The following is a 16,831-nucleotide window of genomic DNA, read 5'->3' as shown; positions in this document are numbered from 1 at the left end:
TGGTTCTGGTTTTAATTTTTAAACTTGCCCTAGAGAAAAAAATTGAGATCGGGTCGTGTAACCATCTCTAGAAGCATGTAATTCTTTTTAAGGAAACTTTATCACATTTCTATACATTTGTTGTAGTTGTTTGATTGTTGGGTTATAGCGATTTTGTTCATAATTCTTGTCGTTTCGTTTGGGTACGTGATGTTGCGCTTCAATAGTCGTGTATTATCATCAACCCATCATGGTGCATGACCCGGAAGTTTTATACATATGATGCACAGAAAAATAAGCTGTCCTCGATGCGTCTCGTGTAAATTCAGCCTCGCTACTTCGGTAACAGTATAAACTGGCTCCTTCGCTATTTTACTTTGACTTGTGTGACCCGCATCGGCGTTTGTCATGTAAACACTTACCCTTTTCAGACGAGACCTCGACAGCCATCGGTGCCTTTCCAACTTTGCGTGCGTCCACGGTGAACTTCTGCGGCACGTTGGCACGGCAGTTTCGCGGTTCCAGGCCAGGGCCGTAGGCCACAACCTTGGACGGGTCGACAGGGGCATCCACAGGGACCTTAAATGGACTTCCTGTAAGGGAATCAGAATATCGTCTTTAGGATTAGCGAAAAGAACAGAAAAGTACAGTTAAGGGGATACTGACAAAAATGTTCTAAGCTGACTTCAACTGCGCCATACAGATCTCCTGCATACAGACTGCTCTGAATGAGTGCGAAACTCGGGAAATGCAGAAGTTATCTATTTTTGACATTAAAGTCAATTTCCGCGTGGCGCGTCTAATGACGATGATGCAAGCTTGATGTCAGGCTAAAGTGTCAATTATGATGACTTCGCATACAATTGTGGCTAATTGTGCAGATGTCAGGTACCAAAGCATGCCAGGTGACCACCTGTACGGCACCAATGGAGCCACGGTGCTGAGTGGCCGTGAAAGTGTCGCGATATCTTGTGAAAGATTGTGACGAGAAGCCCATACCGTGTCGTGGCGTCAGGGTACAGTTGGAACCAAAACTAACTTTTAAAATCTGGATGCAATTGATTATCATGACTATATGATTATCAGAACATTTCTAGACAATATAGAGAGATTCGCCTTTCATTCGACACAAGAAAACAATTGAACATTTTTGTGCCAGTGTCTATTTATATTTTGTTTAAGTGCTTCAGACAATACTCGAAGAAGAAGACGCGCAGAATGGTACGCGAGGTATTGTAGGGTAAGGCTTGGTTTGGATAAATTGTATTATACTTGAAAGACTTTTTTTTTCTCCAAGACACTATCACGGAATGCAGGGCACAAGAAGACGTCCTTAGCTCACCGGGAATATCTTTTCCGGCGAAGCGTACGGCGATGTCGTAGTCGCCCTGCTCGGAGGGAATGTACTCGACGGTGCAGGTGCCGTCCCGGTTGTCCTTGCAAGTCATCTTGGCCTCCGTCGGTCCCTCGATGGCCAGTCCCAAACCTCCGGGGCCCGCACCACGGGTCTCCACGGTGAAACGGTTCGGCTGCGAGCGGGGGCAAGTCGATGCCATTCTCAAACCATTGATTCGTCATCTATCGAAATCATAGAGTTGGTGGAATACGCTCCACAATAAATTAAACGCCTCCTCCATCCTCCATCAACAACAACAGACCGGCATAGACATGGGGTACGAAATTCTGCTACCGACTGGCGAAAATTTTCGAACTTTAGCGAGTTTACCGCCTGTTCCAAGAAGTCACGACTCGTTCAAAATAGTATTCTGCGACTTATTTGCGTTCACCAGCGATGGCCTGCTCCGATTCTGTAAAATACGGGAAATGGTCGAGAATGCTACTAAGAAATGGTCAGGGTCCGATAACTGCAGGAACGCCGCGAACGTTTCTTCTCGATCCTTCCCCTCACGCTGGCCCACATTCTGTCTGAACAAAATGGCCGAGAAATTTAATGTATTGAAAGTACACCCGCCTCTGTGCATGATCAGGGTGATATGCCCAGAACGTGTGCTATTTATCGTTTGGTAAATAAGAGCCTTGCTGCCGTGTAAGTGCCGAGAAACGAAGTCTTAGGCTCAAAATAAGACAAGTTCCAAGAATAGACGCGGTGGTTGCATCTATTATTAGTCCTGGTCTTATTTTGAGCCTCAGACCCATCTTCATGCGTCGTGCTTCACGATGTGATGAAAAATAAGATAAAAATAAAAAAGGACGCACAATTATAGCCTGTATTTTGCTTCATGTTTACATCCGCGGGCCTGTCTTTGCATCTGCACGTTCTCTCTAATGTTGTAAAAGTAATTCCGAAGGTTGTTGGAGCTTCTTGGAAACGAAGATTGGTGCTCAAATTCGGTCATCGTTGTCTCTGTTTGAGTGCCGTTGTTTCTAAGTCGTGGCAACCTTGCTATGCTTTTATTTCGCGCGGTGCGTCGGTTACTCACTTGGTCGAGGATGCCCTTCTCGAGTCCGGGTCCGTAGGCCTTCACCCTCGAAGGGTCGCAGCCCTTCACAGCCATCGTCTTGAACGGTGACCCCGGAATGGGCACGCCGTCGTAGGTGAGCTCCACCTCGTGAGGACCTGTGCACGCGGTAGCAAGGAAACAACAACCGTCGACATTGTTACGGGAACGCTATTCTACGTGTTCGTTGAATGCGATACGCATCATGTGACAACTTCTAACGCTAACGAGATCAACTTTCGTTTAGCTCTAACGATGTCGAATCGAACGATAATATAGGATGCAAGTACGCGTGGTAATATTTACTGGGATTTTACATGCCGGAACCACGATATCATTGTGAAGCACGTCGTAGTGGAGGGCTACGGAAATTTTGACCATCCGGGGTTGTTGCTTCGAAATCGAAGCGCACGGGCCTCAAGCATTTTCGCCTCCAATGCAAATGCGGCCGCCGCGGCTGGGATTCGATCCCGCGACCTTCGGGTCAGTACGCTTGTCCGTCACGTACGTTTCATCGCGTTTGTATACTTCGCGCTTTCGCCCAGTTTTACGTAAGAGATGAGTCATCACGTCCACGTTGAAGGGACAATAAAGTGAAATATTAGGTATGTTAGATCGATAAGCTTTACTTTGAAAACCAAAGTGTCGTTCATTCCACCAACATAGGTCTCTTAATTGTTTATAATTCATATAAAAACTTTCACTTTTAAATGTCCGATTTTGATGTCACTGCAGGGTTTCAAAGTGTGCGTGTGCGTGTGTGTGTTTTTTTTTTCGTAATTTGGCAGCATTGCCTCAACAAAGTTTCCAGAACTAGAAGCTCGGTATGTTGAAATCTTCAACTCCCCATAAACGATGTACTTAACTTTCACCAACTTGGAACTACATAGCCACCAGTAGACTGTCATAATCTATATTGCCACGGAGTCTGGTGCGGTAATTGCAAGGCGGGGTCGCCACGCGCATTTTCTTTTCGCGCGTCTTCTCGCAGCTGTCGTAGTGTTTCCGCTATCGTGAAATGGTGACTTACTTATACTATAAAAACCGTTTTTTCATCTCTAGTATCCCATCAAAGTTGCTTCTACGTTGTCAAAGACGTGTCAGCTTGTGTTTACGTGTCACAGTTACCAGCAGGCGGACTTCAGTGTGCGAATTATTTGAAATTGCAGAGGACGTTCTTGCATCAATGCATACGATGTGTGGTTGCTATGTGCAAGTACGTACCTTCCTCGTGCGGTATGTAGACCGAGCGGTAGGTGCCGTCTCCTTTCGGCTGGACGGCGATGGGGATCTTCTTGCCCGATGGCGTGGACAGGGTGCAGGTGACGCGAGCGTCACTGTTCGGGCTGATGGCCCGCGCGTCGATCATCACCTGGGCTGGGGCCTCCAGGAACACCGCTGCGAAAAAGAAGGAGGCGTGAAAAATTCGTCGAATGTAACGGCAGTCGTTGGTTGAGTGAAGCAACCCTTCGTTTCGCATGAAGCTGTCTGCACTGGTGAGCTTGAGAGCTCGCAAGTTTGCGCTCAACTATGATCTGTGTTAACTGAGAACTCGCCTTCAGTTAAATTGCTTGTCAAGTACGAATGAACCACAGACCCTGGTTAACAAAGCATTTTCGGTCGTTTAATGTCCTCGTCAGCTACGAATCAGCTACAACATTTGTTAACTCAGTTGAACTTGTCCAGCGCATAGTGGGAAAGAAGAAACGGCTGAGCCGTCCAACACGAAAGGACTTTCCGGTTATGAGCTGGTTTAGGTGTGACAAACCAACTCGCGCAATTTTCAACACTATGTGGACCGGTTAACTAAGAATTTACCTTCAGTTAAAGTTGTCATCGGCTACAAATCATCCACAAACCTATGAATCAGCCTTAAGTAAAAGTGGCCATCAACTCCTACTTTAATCCTATCCGTCTACAACATGCTTTGTGTTAGAACTTGCCTTCTGCGAGTTCCACCAGCATAATGCTTGTCCCGGGCGAAAACGCGAACATTTGAATCTGCACTTTGGGAAGGATAAATCACTCTTTGCCCTCGACAAACGCGGCTCAGAGATTCCTTTTATGAAATGCCTTGCTTAGGGACGACATGTACTGAGCTCGCTTGCTAGCAAGACTGGAAAATAGCGTGGCGTAGGTTTTTGTTGCGGCTTTCACACTTTCAAGAATAAAGTGGAATGTTTGAGGTTGACGTGTAAACAATGGACACGTCGACGCTTGTTGTCATTCCGGGGAGCGAGCACAGGAAGGCTACATGCGTCAGTGAGGTGGAATACTTTTGCAGCAGCTATGTACTTCCGGATCACGCCGATCTTTGTGCATAAAAATACAGGGTGAATTGTTGAGGAGGTACTTGCTATGTGAATCAATATTGAACTATGTGAAGCGTGGCTCATTTTTTTTTTAGAGAGAATAAATCATAAGAAGTATATACGAGGCCAGCTTGCAAGGGAACCGCATCGAGATGTTAACGGTTCTACAGACTAATGCGCATGTTGAAAATCCCTCATTCATTTGTAACATGAGTAAACCCTAATATGTGTCTGCATTTGTGTTCACCTTGACGTATGCATCTTGATCACTGTTTAGTATTGGCTGATTCGTAATACGAGCTGTGCCTTTATGACCAGTACGTATGAATTCATTTGAAAGACCTTGGTAACTCTGGTTCCCATACTTAATGTTTACGAACAGCACTAATCATCGACCCGAATTCAACATGAAGGCCGAAGAAATGTCTTTCTACTAGTTTCAACAAAACTTTATTAGAAGTCGTAGTTTTTTTTGTTTCATAGCTGCATGTTCATGAGTGATGCGATATTTTCATTGGCGATGCTTGCTCAATCTTCCGAAACTCCGCATAAATGATTTGCCTCCTTAACGACTATCATTCTTAGTTACGTAGATGTGCACATTCGCGGACTTGGAGCACGAAAGGAGGAGTATTGGGTCCTCATCTAAAGATACAATAATCGCTAGCAGCAAAAGTGTCTTACAATGAGTTTACAATTCGTAGCTATGTCTGTCAAAAACAAGAGATGGTTTGACCGCTTTCTGATCAAACATTTTTGTTTATTGGTAGTATTATTTCTAAACTACTTTTCAGATTGGCTTTATTTTCATTTTAGTTTCATTTAAGTATTCTACCGCCCGGTTCTTGGCCCATCCCCCTCTGTGGGTAAGCGCCATCCATCAGAGGTCATCATCATCATCATCATCATCATAATCATCAAGCGTGGTAACTTACTCGGTTCGAGGCCTTCAACCTTGATCTTGGAGGCGTCCAGGTGAGACGCGACGGGCACCTTGAAGGGACTGCCCAGCACGTCCTTGCCATTTACGGATACGTTCACCTGCGGGTGGAACGATGCAAGTTGTAGGCTTAGCTTTAGTTGTAGGCTTAGGGTTCAGGTATATCTTTAGTTGGAGGTCGATGTTTTGGGTCTTGCCCTCATGAGCGATGTAGAGAGATGATGAATGGGTGATTAACCACAACTGTCTGGATGACTACAACATACTAGACAAAGGGAAATGTTTGTAAAGGTGGTGGAAGATTACAGTGTCTAAGGTTTTACGTGCCAAAAGTGCAATATGATTGAGGCATGTCGTTGTTGAAGGCTCCGGAAACTTCGACCATCCGCTGTTTCTTTAACGTCAGCTGATACTGCACAGCACCCGGGCGCGTCTACCATTTCGAAATGCGCCCGCCACGGCCGGTATCGAAACCACGATTTTCGGGCCAGCAGCCGAGGGCTTTGACTACTATGCCAACGTGGTGGAGAAATAAATAAACAAAAATTGGAAAATAAATCGCCCGTGCAAGCGTGGTGAGGGTGATTGCATTCGTGAATTCCATCCGGCTATAGTGGCAGCGAGCGAGACCGCTTGACTTAGACATGCGAACGCCAAGAAAACCGGGCCCATCATTCTAATAATTCCCGAGCCAATGGTGGCTGAACGCTAAAGTACGGATGAGGTCACGTTTCCGGAGCAATCAAGAACTGCTCGCATCCCATCATGTTAGCGCGCCCATCAATTTGAATGTAAAAAAGTTCACTAATAACGTCCTCGTGGTCATATACGCGTCAACTGTGGCATTCTCGCGCTTTCACATATCGTATGTGAGCTTCTACTGTGTATTTTTCAGACGACTGTTTTTTTTTTCAGAGCTACAACAAACCTACTACAGCAATAGCTTTCCCATCATAGCAATTCAGCAACATAATTGTATTATAGGTGTGTACATTTCGCTGTAAAGTTAGGAATTACCCGGCTAGCTTCTTCAAACGTGCACATCCAAGATAATTTAACGGAGTTTCTGTAAGTATGTTACCCTGCAAGGTTCAACTCGAAGAAAAGAAGTCTTTTTTTCTATGTTGAGTGTGGGCATGTTGGGACTTGTAAGCTCGAAGGTTACCACGTCTGAATTAAAAGCTGCTGACTTTATATAGTTTTACTTTCAAAGATACGTGCGACATGTATGGTGCCACTAATATTAAAGTAAACGACTCTTGTACGCTTACTACTGCGAGAATATTGTGCTTTGATTAAGCAAAGAGGAGTTTCATTCATGTACATGTTCGCGATGGTTCTTGTACGCAAGCCTATTAGCGGACGTCATGGTGTATTTAAAACGACATGTGATACTCCGCGGCTCTGCGACATCTTTAACAGTGTGTTGGATATAGAGGAAACTCTATCCGCATTTCCGGTGTAATCGAGTGCCGACTACCACTGTTTCATCTAAGCTGGCAGAAACGTCCATCGCTAACTAATTATACGTGAAGGGGTTACGTTATCGGCTTCATGCGCGAGGGCGGGTCATCTCTTAACCAAAGCGTCGAATGTTTGCATTGGCTCCCTCGCAGGATCGTTTGGCAAGAGCCGCCGCTGCTTACGCCTTATTTATGTAAATAAAGCGATGGAAGGTATATTTTCCACGGACTTTGAAACCACATAGTCAATCTACTTTTATATTTATTTGTTATTTCTTTCCGCTCGTGAATGCGGAAATGAAGCTCTGCGCATTAAGATAACAACTATACCTGCAAGTGTCTAAAGTAAGAAATATCAACTATCATTGTTTCATTATTGATGTTGATTCTGGTAAGTATTCAGTTAAATAATATAAGCTACTCAATGGTAGACAAACGTTGACTTTAAAAGCGTCTTGATATGTTAAAGGTAGGGATTATAGATCAACACGGATGACGTAGCAGTCATTTGAATCGGGCACGAAATAATTTCACGCCCCGCCGCGGTGGTTTAGTGGCTAAGGTACTCGGCTGCTGACCCGCAAATCGCGGGATCGAATCCCGGCTGCGACGGCTGCATTTCTGATGGAGGCTGAAATGCTGTAGGCCCATATGCTCATAGTTGGGTGCACGTTAAAGAACCTCAGGTGGTAAAAATTTTCGGAGCCCTCCACTACGGCGTCTCTCATAATCATATGGTGGTTTTGGGACGTTAAACCCCACATATCAAATCAAATACTTTCACACTTTTTACTTTCACTGGCTTTTTAGAAGTGATCAGGCAGACGAAATGGCATTGAAGGCCCACACTCGATGAAGCTGATAAGCTAGTGCTGCAGTGACATAATGTACATATTGCAGCAAACTTTCTCTAAAATTCCATTTTTTAAACATACGCTTGAGTTCTATTGACCCCAATTCGCAATTTTTTTGGCATCCGAGCTCTCATGACGCGATGCAACTTTGCTGTGTCGCATGTGGCTGGGTGTGGTATTCACGAATGCACATTCTTGTCTGCTTCTCCTCCTTGTCTCATTGCAATAGCAAAAAGTGCGGCGTTTAACTTATGCGGCTGTGAGAACACAACTGAGCACATTTTATGCTACTGCCCATTCTACCAGACCCAACGACGTGTTCTAAGATTCAAACTGCGTCGTTCTTGGTGCAAGGCTACTGTCGGAAACTCCTTGACCTGTGCTTTTGTGCCTGTAATTGGCCACGAACTTTAACTAAATGCGTACGTTCAGCCTTTTTTTAAAGGTCATTATACTTTATCCGCAAAACCGTGTGGTCGCGACTCTTCGAAGAGAGCTAACATTTATTGTCAAAGAGATATACACATGTGGCAAGCCGGAACTGACCAAGATGAAAAAAAAAAAAAGCATGAACGAGAACTATTGCGTCCAACAAAGGAAAAGAAGCCTTCCTTCCTTCCACATGAAAGAAGGATTTTTTTTCTTACAGTGCAGTCTTGTATACCTTTCTTCGCACTCATTCATTTCTCTCATCGAGGGTTAGACACAATCAAATGAACTGAACAAACAATTAGGTAAGTGAAAGCATGGATGATTATATTGTTTTAACCGCAGTGTACTAATTGCAACATTAATTGAAACGAACTGATGTTGACAAAAATCACTCTTTCGTCCGCGGAATCTAAACCCACAGTCTTCTAATCCCACTGACAGAAAGGGTGAATTTTCTTCCATTTCAACTGAGTTCAAATTACGTCAAAATTTTTTCACCGAAATGATAAGCTCAATTAACGTCTTCCAAATACTTCGCCTGGCTTAATTGTCCATTTTATTCATTTGATTGGGTCAGACATATAAACAAGCCCCTCGGGAAAGAAATTCTTTTTGTCCTCCCTGTCATCCAGTGTGAAGCATACAAAACCGAACATGCCCAACGTTCTTGCGTTATCCAGTTTTTATATTTGACTGCCTGCGTTGTCTTATCTCGCACGTGCATCTGTTGATATTTGCTTTCGACATTCTCTTGAGTTGATCAAACATCGGCTCGGCTAACATCTCGTTCGCGTTGTTTCTGAACCCTTATTTACACCCACAGCGACAAGCACTTTGAACATTCAAAACAAGTGATTGTGTCTAACAGTATAGAAAACAGAAAAGAGCGTGAGCTTCGATTGCGCTATCACAAAAAGAAATAGATTTTCTTCAGAACGTTACCACACGTGTTGTTCATGGTGCGTTGTGGCGATGACTACGTGGTTGTTAGGTGGATTCTGTTTTCTTTGTTTAGTATTTTTCTCTTTTTTTGTCAGATACTGCCCAAGTATATATTGTGCGGTTCTAGCAAATAAATCGTGTTGTAAGTCAGTGCCGCTGTCTGTCTCCTTCTTTCTTTTGTCCCTCGTTATTGGCGCCGTTTTTTATGTGAATCATGTCGTACCAACTCGCCCAAGCAACCACGTTAGCTTAAAGAGTCCACGGGCTTGTTCTCATCAGTGGCTCCCATCGCGCCGATCCTAAATGTCCCGTTGTTTATCGTCTTCTCCTCGCGTCGTCTACTTGGCGCCGTTTTCACGACCTGGCTCTCGGTTCTGCGCCGGCTGCGTCGGCGAAGATAAATGCCGTACACCGCTGACGCTCAGTCGTGACGAGGATTCCCGAAGGATGCCACCGCTCTATCCCCACTCAGCTCCCGGCCTTGGCAGCGATGGCCCGATTCGAGACCCCGTATGCGTTGCGGCATGTGCTTTCTTCATCGCGGGACCCGCGCCAAGAACCGATGCTCGGGCGCGGTATCCCGCGTCCGCTTACACCGAAGCTCTGCGTTTCAACTTTGCTGTTTAAATTTCGCCCCTTTTTTTGCTTTCTATTCCAGAATGCGTGGTTGACGAGCCTGGCAGTGAAATTGGCGCGCTCCGCATCTATATATTGCACGCTACAGTTCACGTCGTGGCCGACTCGCTAGTTAGTGTTATGCACCGAAGCTTGGGCTGCGCTCAAACTGGGGAACCGGAGTCATTTAATTTTAGGCTCTACAGGCACAGAGAGTGCGTGGGGTAGGCAGACGGTGAGGTATCGGACGCAACACCGCGACGATGTATCTCTGACGACGACGAAAAAACGTATCATTACTTCAGGAAGAAATAGGGACCCCGGACGGCATTTGGAGAAAACGACTGATGCGCGTGGACGAGGCTGCCTGGGCCGTCGTGCGTTACATAAGCTACCACATCTCCAGCCGCTTCACTGATGGTGGTGACCAGCGTCTGTTACACAACTTCCCTGCGCAGAGCGCACGCCGTATACGACATAATACTGTAGACCGGAACTCAATGTCGTGACAGACTGAGCTATATAATAGTGTTCCAGGAGAAGTATCTTTTTTTTTTTTTGTCGCTCATGGTGCAAACCAAGCGCTACTCTTGTGTGCGACGCGCTTAAATAACTTGAGCGTTCGCGCTTAGCATTGTTTGATTTCTGTAAGACGTTTCTTTAACTAAAGTGAACATGAATCTTAACCATTGATTATGCAAGAGCTCCTCGAGTTGAATAACATTGGTTGCAAGCTACGTGCCAGAGCGATTGATTGATATGTGGGGTTTAACGTTTCAAAACCACTATATGATTATGAGGGACGCCGTAGTGGAGGGCTCCGGAAATTTAGACCACCTGGGGTTCTTTAACGTGCACCCAAATCTGAGCACACGGGCCTACAACATTTCTGCCTCCATCGGAAATGCCGCCGCCGCAGCCGGGATTCGATATCGCGACCTGCGGGTGAGCAGCCGAGTACCTTAGCCACTAGACCACCGCGGCGGGGCGGTACATATATTTAGCGCCACTTCATAACGTCTGTCTCAATAAAAAAAAAAATAAAAACACATTAACCTTCCATCCACATGCTTCCCATAACATCAATTTCCGAGGTACGTGAGATCTGCCGAAGTTTTTTTTTCTGTTATACTGTACATTCCCGTTTCGTGTGTATACTCACGTAGTGTGGTCCCGGTGTAGGTGCAGTGTAGTTGCACGTGTATGTGTCGTCCTTGTTGTCTGTCACCTTGGCTTGCACCTGCCGCTCCTTCTCATCCGTGATCTTCACCTTGGGCTTGGCTGCACGTGGCGATGACACATAATGTCAATCACTCAATGACACACATAATCACGACGAAAAGACATTTCGCAGTTAAGAAACACCCTTTTCTACAAGTCATGCTATAACGTGCAACAGCTCACCTCTTGTCCGCTCCTTTGGGAAGCAAATAGGAAAAGATCAGTAAAAAAAAAAAACAAGCGATAAGTATCTGTTCGTCTCTGAACCTGAGTGTTTTATGCCGTCATCAGTGCTTGGATCTAACTGGTGGAACTTTTGCCTAAGTTTTATTTGCAAGGTTGGTGTATTCGATTGTTCTACGCGTGGGCACAGGGCAAGAGAGGTTTCACAATGAAACTGCAGCTTTATCGAGGTGAAATTCGTGAATAAATTCGAAACTCAGGGGGAAGTGATGTACTAAGATGACCAAATCAGTTACGTAAATCTTGGATACGAAAAACTGGTGTCGTTAAAAGGAACGTTGGTTTTCGTTTATAAATAATCTCGACACACAATTCTAGCAGCGACTACAGTAAGATGGGAAAGTGTCCCATATTGTATAAGGGCGTCAGCTAACTATTATCCTTGAATCGAGCTAATCATCTGGAGCTAGTCTTTTGTTTTTCATCACAAGCCAACTGCAGCGCCCACTTCGCCACTGGAGGCTGCAAAATGACGGTTCCTTCTCAATAAGTGCTTGGTGTGTGTATCAGACTTTGCTTTTTTTTTTTTACTCCATTTGTTGTTTCTACATGCTGTATATTTTCCGCGGTCTACTACAAACCAGAGTTAAGTTGTTAGTTAGCACCCGTGCCTCGGGTGCCTTGTGTCCGTCTTCGTAAAGTGTGCGCTGTATTTACTCTTTGATGATCCCTAATCGTTTCCGAAAATTATACTGGTTTGCCATTGGTATAAACGCTTTATTGATTCTCACACGGTGTTCCTGCAATGTCTTGATGACCGCACCCTCCATATCACCGTTTGTGCTGGGCCCGAGGTTGACAACTAGAGCCGATGGCGACGGGGGCGCTCCCGCACATTGTGGCGCTGAGATTTGACTTTGCCAAGGTCCCCAATACCGGTCGGTCACGCCGCCAGATGGCATAGCATCGACACCGCGTGTCACCGTTCGCCACCAGACTGCGCCGCCATCCCATTAGTCAGCGTACTGACCTGCTTTCGACCCGATCAACCAAATTGCGATATTGCTTGCAATTTTGGCGTGTATGGATCGGTTCATGATAATTCGTCCGCCCAATTAAACAGGGAAACTAAACACGATAACGAAATGTTGTAGAGTAACAAAGGTGTTCTTTTAAGTGATATACTTTTACGATAAGCCCCCTGGCTGTGCTGTGTAGAGTATAATTTTTGGGACTCGTATGTTCATAAAAGAAACATAGATGTGTGCATGGTTCCCCTTCAGAGGGGGGGGGTGAGGTGCTGTCTATTGTCGATGTGCAGTGCTCACTTCTTCCCCCCCCCCCGGGGGGAGTGAGTTAGCACATAGGGAGAAGTCGTAGCCTTCTCCCTATCATGTCAATGGGGCTGACTTTGCACCCCTCCTCTTAGGTGGCCGCCCCCTTGACCTTTTCATGCGCACGCTTACGTAAACGCATCGTTCAGCTCACCTAATATTATATTACCACACCATCTCTAGTTTCAGTGCAGAAACCCAGATCTGTTAGAGCCATCCTGTGCCCCCCCCCCCATTTTTTTTAAAGACGATAGTCTTTCTTGGGGACCTTCGACGCAAAAATTTTGGTCTGTCTGTCTGTCTGTATATTTGTCTGTTCGTCTACTCTTAACGGTCTTGGGTACTTGAAACGGCCGACCCCATCCACAGCGCCCACCAATGTTGCTCAAGGTTTAGCGTTCATACTTGTGCAATTGTCAATTAATAAGCAATTATTGCGCAAGTCTGGGGCACCATAACAACACGTATATATTCTGCATGTGCCCCTTTTACTAGAAAATTCATACATAAGTAATTTTAGGACCGTAGCGCTTATCCCGCTGTGCTGACCACTCAACGCTTGCATGAAAAGATGAGTGTTTCCAACGCTTTGCTAAGACGCGATGGTGGTGGCACCTACCCGTCGCCTTGCGTTTCTCACCTTATCACCTCTGAGACGGGCGCGCACCCGTCTCAGCGCTTTGTTTTGCAAGAAGACTGCCAGGTGGCGCTCATGTCTCACGTGTGACGTGACTTAATGCGCTCGTTCGCCTCCGCTGCACGCTCGAGGCACTCTAATGCAGCGCCTCCAAAATACCATTCACCGATTTTCTTGCGTAGAACATAAAATTAATTTTTCACTCTCTCCCCACGCAAGACTATCGCCTTTTGACGACATTTGCAGATTGAATGTAGATACGGGGCCATTTTTTTGCGTGTTTCCGCGATGATTCTCACTGTGTTTGCACCTTTCGTGTTCGAGGTAATGAATTTCTTTTTTTTTACCTTTTCCAGCAGCCTTGCAGTCAATGTAGAACTTTGTTGGTGTCTGTGACGTCACACCCTTCTCAACGCCAGGACCATAGACGCGCACTTTGCCTGGGTCAGTGTTGTCAGCCACGTTGACCTGGTCAACGCAAATAGAAAAAAAGATAGCGCTATTACTTCACCAGGAAGTGGCACATAACGCCAGCTGTGAGACGACCAAAAGTAGTGACTCGTTTAGCGGATATGCTGGGTGTATAGTGTTTCATATTTCTGCTTATGACGCCGAATTTCACAGCGGAGCTGTATATTCCGAGAATAGTTGTCCGTTTGTGTAGAGAAACTAACTACCAGAGCCGTTTAGGGAGCCGTAAAATAACTACTGTGTATTGAAGCAAAACGAACTACTGCGCAGACCTCAAAAGTTGCGATTTTTTATCGGATTTTCTTTTACGGCGAGATCATTTTTGTAAAAGGTAGGCATCCATGGGCATACTCGTGCAGACCCATATTCAAATTCAAGCTCTGAGGACACACATAAGGCATGTGGCCCGGACTCCCCACCACCACCTAACCTAGCTTGCTACCAGCGAATAGGCCTCATACTTCCTTTTGTCCAACAATAACTGCACATGGCGACTCTCTACGAACTGGTTTTACGCCCGTGGCGAGACCTTCAGTTCCTCCATGGTGCCTCAAACAGCCAGTCGTCAACCTGACAATACCAGGCATCCAGAAAAAACGAGATTTGTCAATATCAGCCCTCAAGCAGCTCGCCTTACTTGTGCTGTACGAAAAGTACCAAGACTGCAACCACGCCTACATCGACGGCTTCGTCCTGCCAAGCAGCTCAACAGAGGCGGTCTTTATTCCAACGCACGCCACAACCATCAAATTCGGGACAACTCATGCAACCACATCAACGGCAGCAGAGCTTGCAGCGCTTCGCGCTGCGCTGCGTTTCATTAACGACCAAAGCACGCAATGGTGGACGATTTTCTGCGACTGCAAGGTGGCACTGCAGTCACTTCTGTCAAATCTACACCGTGGTCCACATGAGCAGATGGTATTTGAAACAGCAGAAATGCTACACCATATAACAAAGAAAGGGCACCACGTTATATTTCAGTGGTTGCCAAACAACTGTGGAATTATCGGTAATGAACGGGCTGATCAAGCTGCCCGTTCAGCCCATACAGAAGACAACGACAAGTCAATACATCTCTCTAGGACGGACGCTGCTATCAGGCTACGCATGTTTGCTCGCCAATGCTCCATGTCACTTTGGAATGAGCCTCTTATTGAGCATGCAAGATTACGATCCCTTGATCCTACGTTAAGCTTACGGCTTCCAACAAAATTTCGACGATGTGATGCTACTGCTCTGTGCAGACTATGGTTGGGAGTCACGTTTACCCATGTGCACGCGTTCCGCGTAGGCAAGGCCGACACCGCCGCCTGTGCACACTGCGGTGATGAAGAGACAATTCGACACGTCCTCTGTGACTGCCCGGAATATAACCTAGAAGGACAATACTTTTTTAATACACTAAACAAGTAAGATGAGCAGCCGCTGTCAGAAGAAAGTATACTGCGCCACCGTCATGACTCATCATCACAAAAGAAGGCCGTGCAAGCGCTACTGGGCTGTTTGCGAACTACTGGCCTGTAGGAACGCCTCTGAGTGGACTGATTTCGTGTGTGCGTGTGTGTCCATGTTTTGCTCTTATTTATTTTTAACTCTCTCTTTCTCTCTTTCAACCCCCTATCTCTCAACCACAGTGTAGGGTAGCATACCGGATTCTAGCATCTGGTTAACCTCCCTGCCTTCCTTTTTTCTCGTTTTTCTCTCTCTCTCTGTCAAACGTTGAAAAATGGCATTTATTTATGGGCCTTTTCGCCCGTTGTATATGAATGCTCCGCCATGCCGTTGCCGTAAGAAGCACAAGTGCCAGGACAGAGAACCCTGAAGAAAGTGTTTCCTCTGCATCCAGTACTCTCTAGAGGCGCATCTTAGTGTGTCTATGCCTTCGTACTTGGCTTGTTGCGTCTAACCCTAGTACAAGCATGGACTTGAATTCCACCCTTCACTCGAGCGAGCTGAACAAGACGCCCCCGCTTGACTTTATTTGACGCAGTGGTTCTCACAAAATGACGCCGGCTGTTGCTCATGTGGAGCTTAGTCCACAATACGCCCGTCCTAACTTCACACGACAGAAAGATACCCCGAGAGTTATCACACGTCTTTTTTTTTTCGCAGTTTCTCGCTCGTAAGTTCTGCACGCTTCCAACGCTGATTTCGTGAGCTTCCCTATCTTTCACTCATTGAGCAATATGGAGCGTAGTTGCAGTGTCCTCTGGCGTCGAGACGCTGAAGTGACGCCATGTAAGATGAAGCTCACCCTCCGCATGGGACACTACTCTTGGCCGTCTGACAGGTGTCCAGGTCTGCATGCCTGACAGGAATAGCATACACCTGTCATGACAAACGAACAGGCAATGCCAGGCACACAGCATGCAGGAGGACGATAACGTAGCGCGTTCACACGAAGGAACATGAGATCACGGATGCTTGCGCAGGCGCAGGCAGTAGTTGGAAAAGAGGGAAAGCAGGGCAACAAGCAAGCGAAAGCTCTTATATGAAAGCAAGGCGGGGTTTGTGCACGCACTTCTGCAAGGTGCACACCTGAAGCTTTCGAGTGAAACATTCGAGTTAAACATTGCGAGTTAACTTTAGGAAGGGAGCACATAATTCACGCTACGATAAATGAAGGGTTTGTGTCAACTATGAAGAAATAAAGCAAATGCTTAGCCAGTAGTGCTCTTAACTATAGTTTCGTTTTCTCGGCACATTCTGTCTGCGTCGTGAGAACTTTTTTTTTATTAAAGGGACACTAAATACTTTTTTTCACACTTGTAAACTACTCTTTCACAATGCGGCAGTCACCACGCTCTCCGCAAGAAGTGAGAAAGCGCGGATGACGAAGCCACCTTCAAGTTTCCGAATCATCCACCGTGACATGATATATTTTTACGGCGTCTACTATAGGGCTTACATGGTACCTAATTGGTAAGCATTGTTTTTTGAGACAGTCAGTCTTACCATGCATACAAAGTTTCACGAAATTTTTTCG

The 16,831-nt window shown here is 45.9% G+C and overlaps 1 protein-coding gene across 2 annotated transcripts in view; it reads right to left on the bottom strand.

Annotated features, from left to right (window-relative positions):
- Nucleotides 1-16,831, bottom strand: part of cher (filamin A protein cher) — a 130,691-nt gene that overhangs the window by 37,750 nt on the left and 76,110 nt on the right. For both annotated transcript variants that reach the window (XM_037425985.2, XM_075895023.1), the window contains exons 11-17: nucleotides 13,719-13,839; nucleotides 11,159-11,277; nucleotides 5,686-5,791; nucleotides 3,663-3,836; nucleotides 2,421-2,557; nucleotides 1,322-1,508; nucleotides 402-572 (exon numbers count right to left, since the gene is read on the bottom strand). In XM_037425985.2, the coding sequence (XP_037281882.2) occupies nucleotides 402-572; nucleotides 1,322-1,508; nucleotides 2,421-2,557; nucleotides 3,663-3,836; nucleotides 5,686-5,791; nucleotides 11,159-11,277; nucleotides 13,719-13,839 (1,015 nt within the window). The remainder of the gene's footprint in view (nucleotides 1-401; nucleotides 573-1,321; nucleotides 1,509-2,420; nucleotides 2,558-3,662; nucleotides 3,837-5,685; nucleotides 5,792-11,158; nucleotides 11,278-13,718; nucleotides 13,840-16,831) is intronic.

The sequence above is a fragment of the Rhipicephalus microplus genome, chromosome 5 (assembly GCF_043290135.1).
Source record: "Rhipicephalus microplus isolate Deutch F79 chromosome 5, USDA_Rmic, whole genome shotgun sequence".
In the NCBI taxonomy this organism is placed as follows: Eukaryota; Metazoa; Arthropoda; class Arachnida; order Ixodida; family Ixodidae; genus Rhipicephalus; species Rhipicephalus microplus.
The sequence above is the reverse complement of the archived record's forward strand: the minus strand, read 5'-3'. Positions and strand labels throughout refer to the sequence as shown.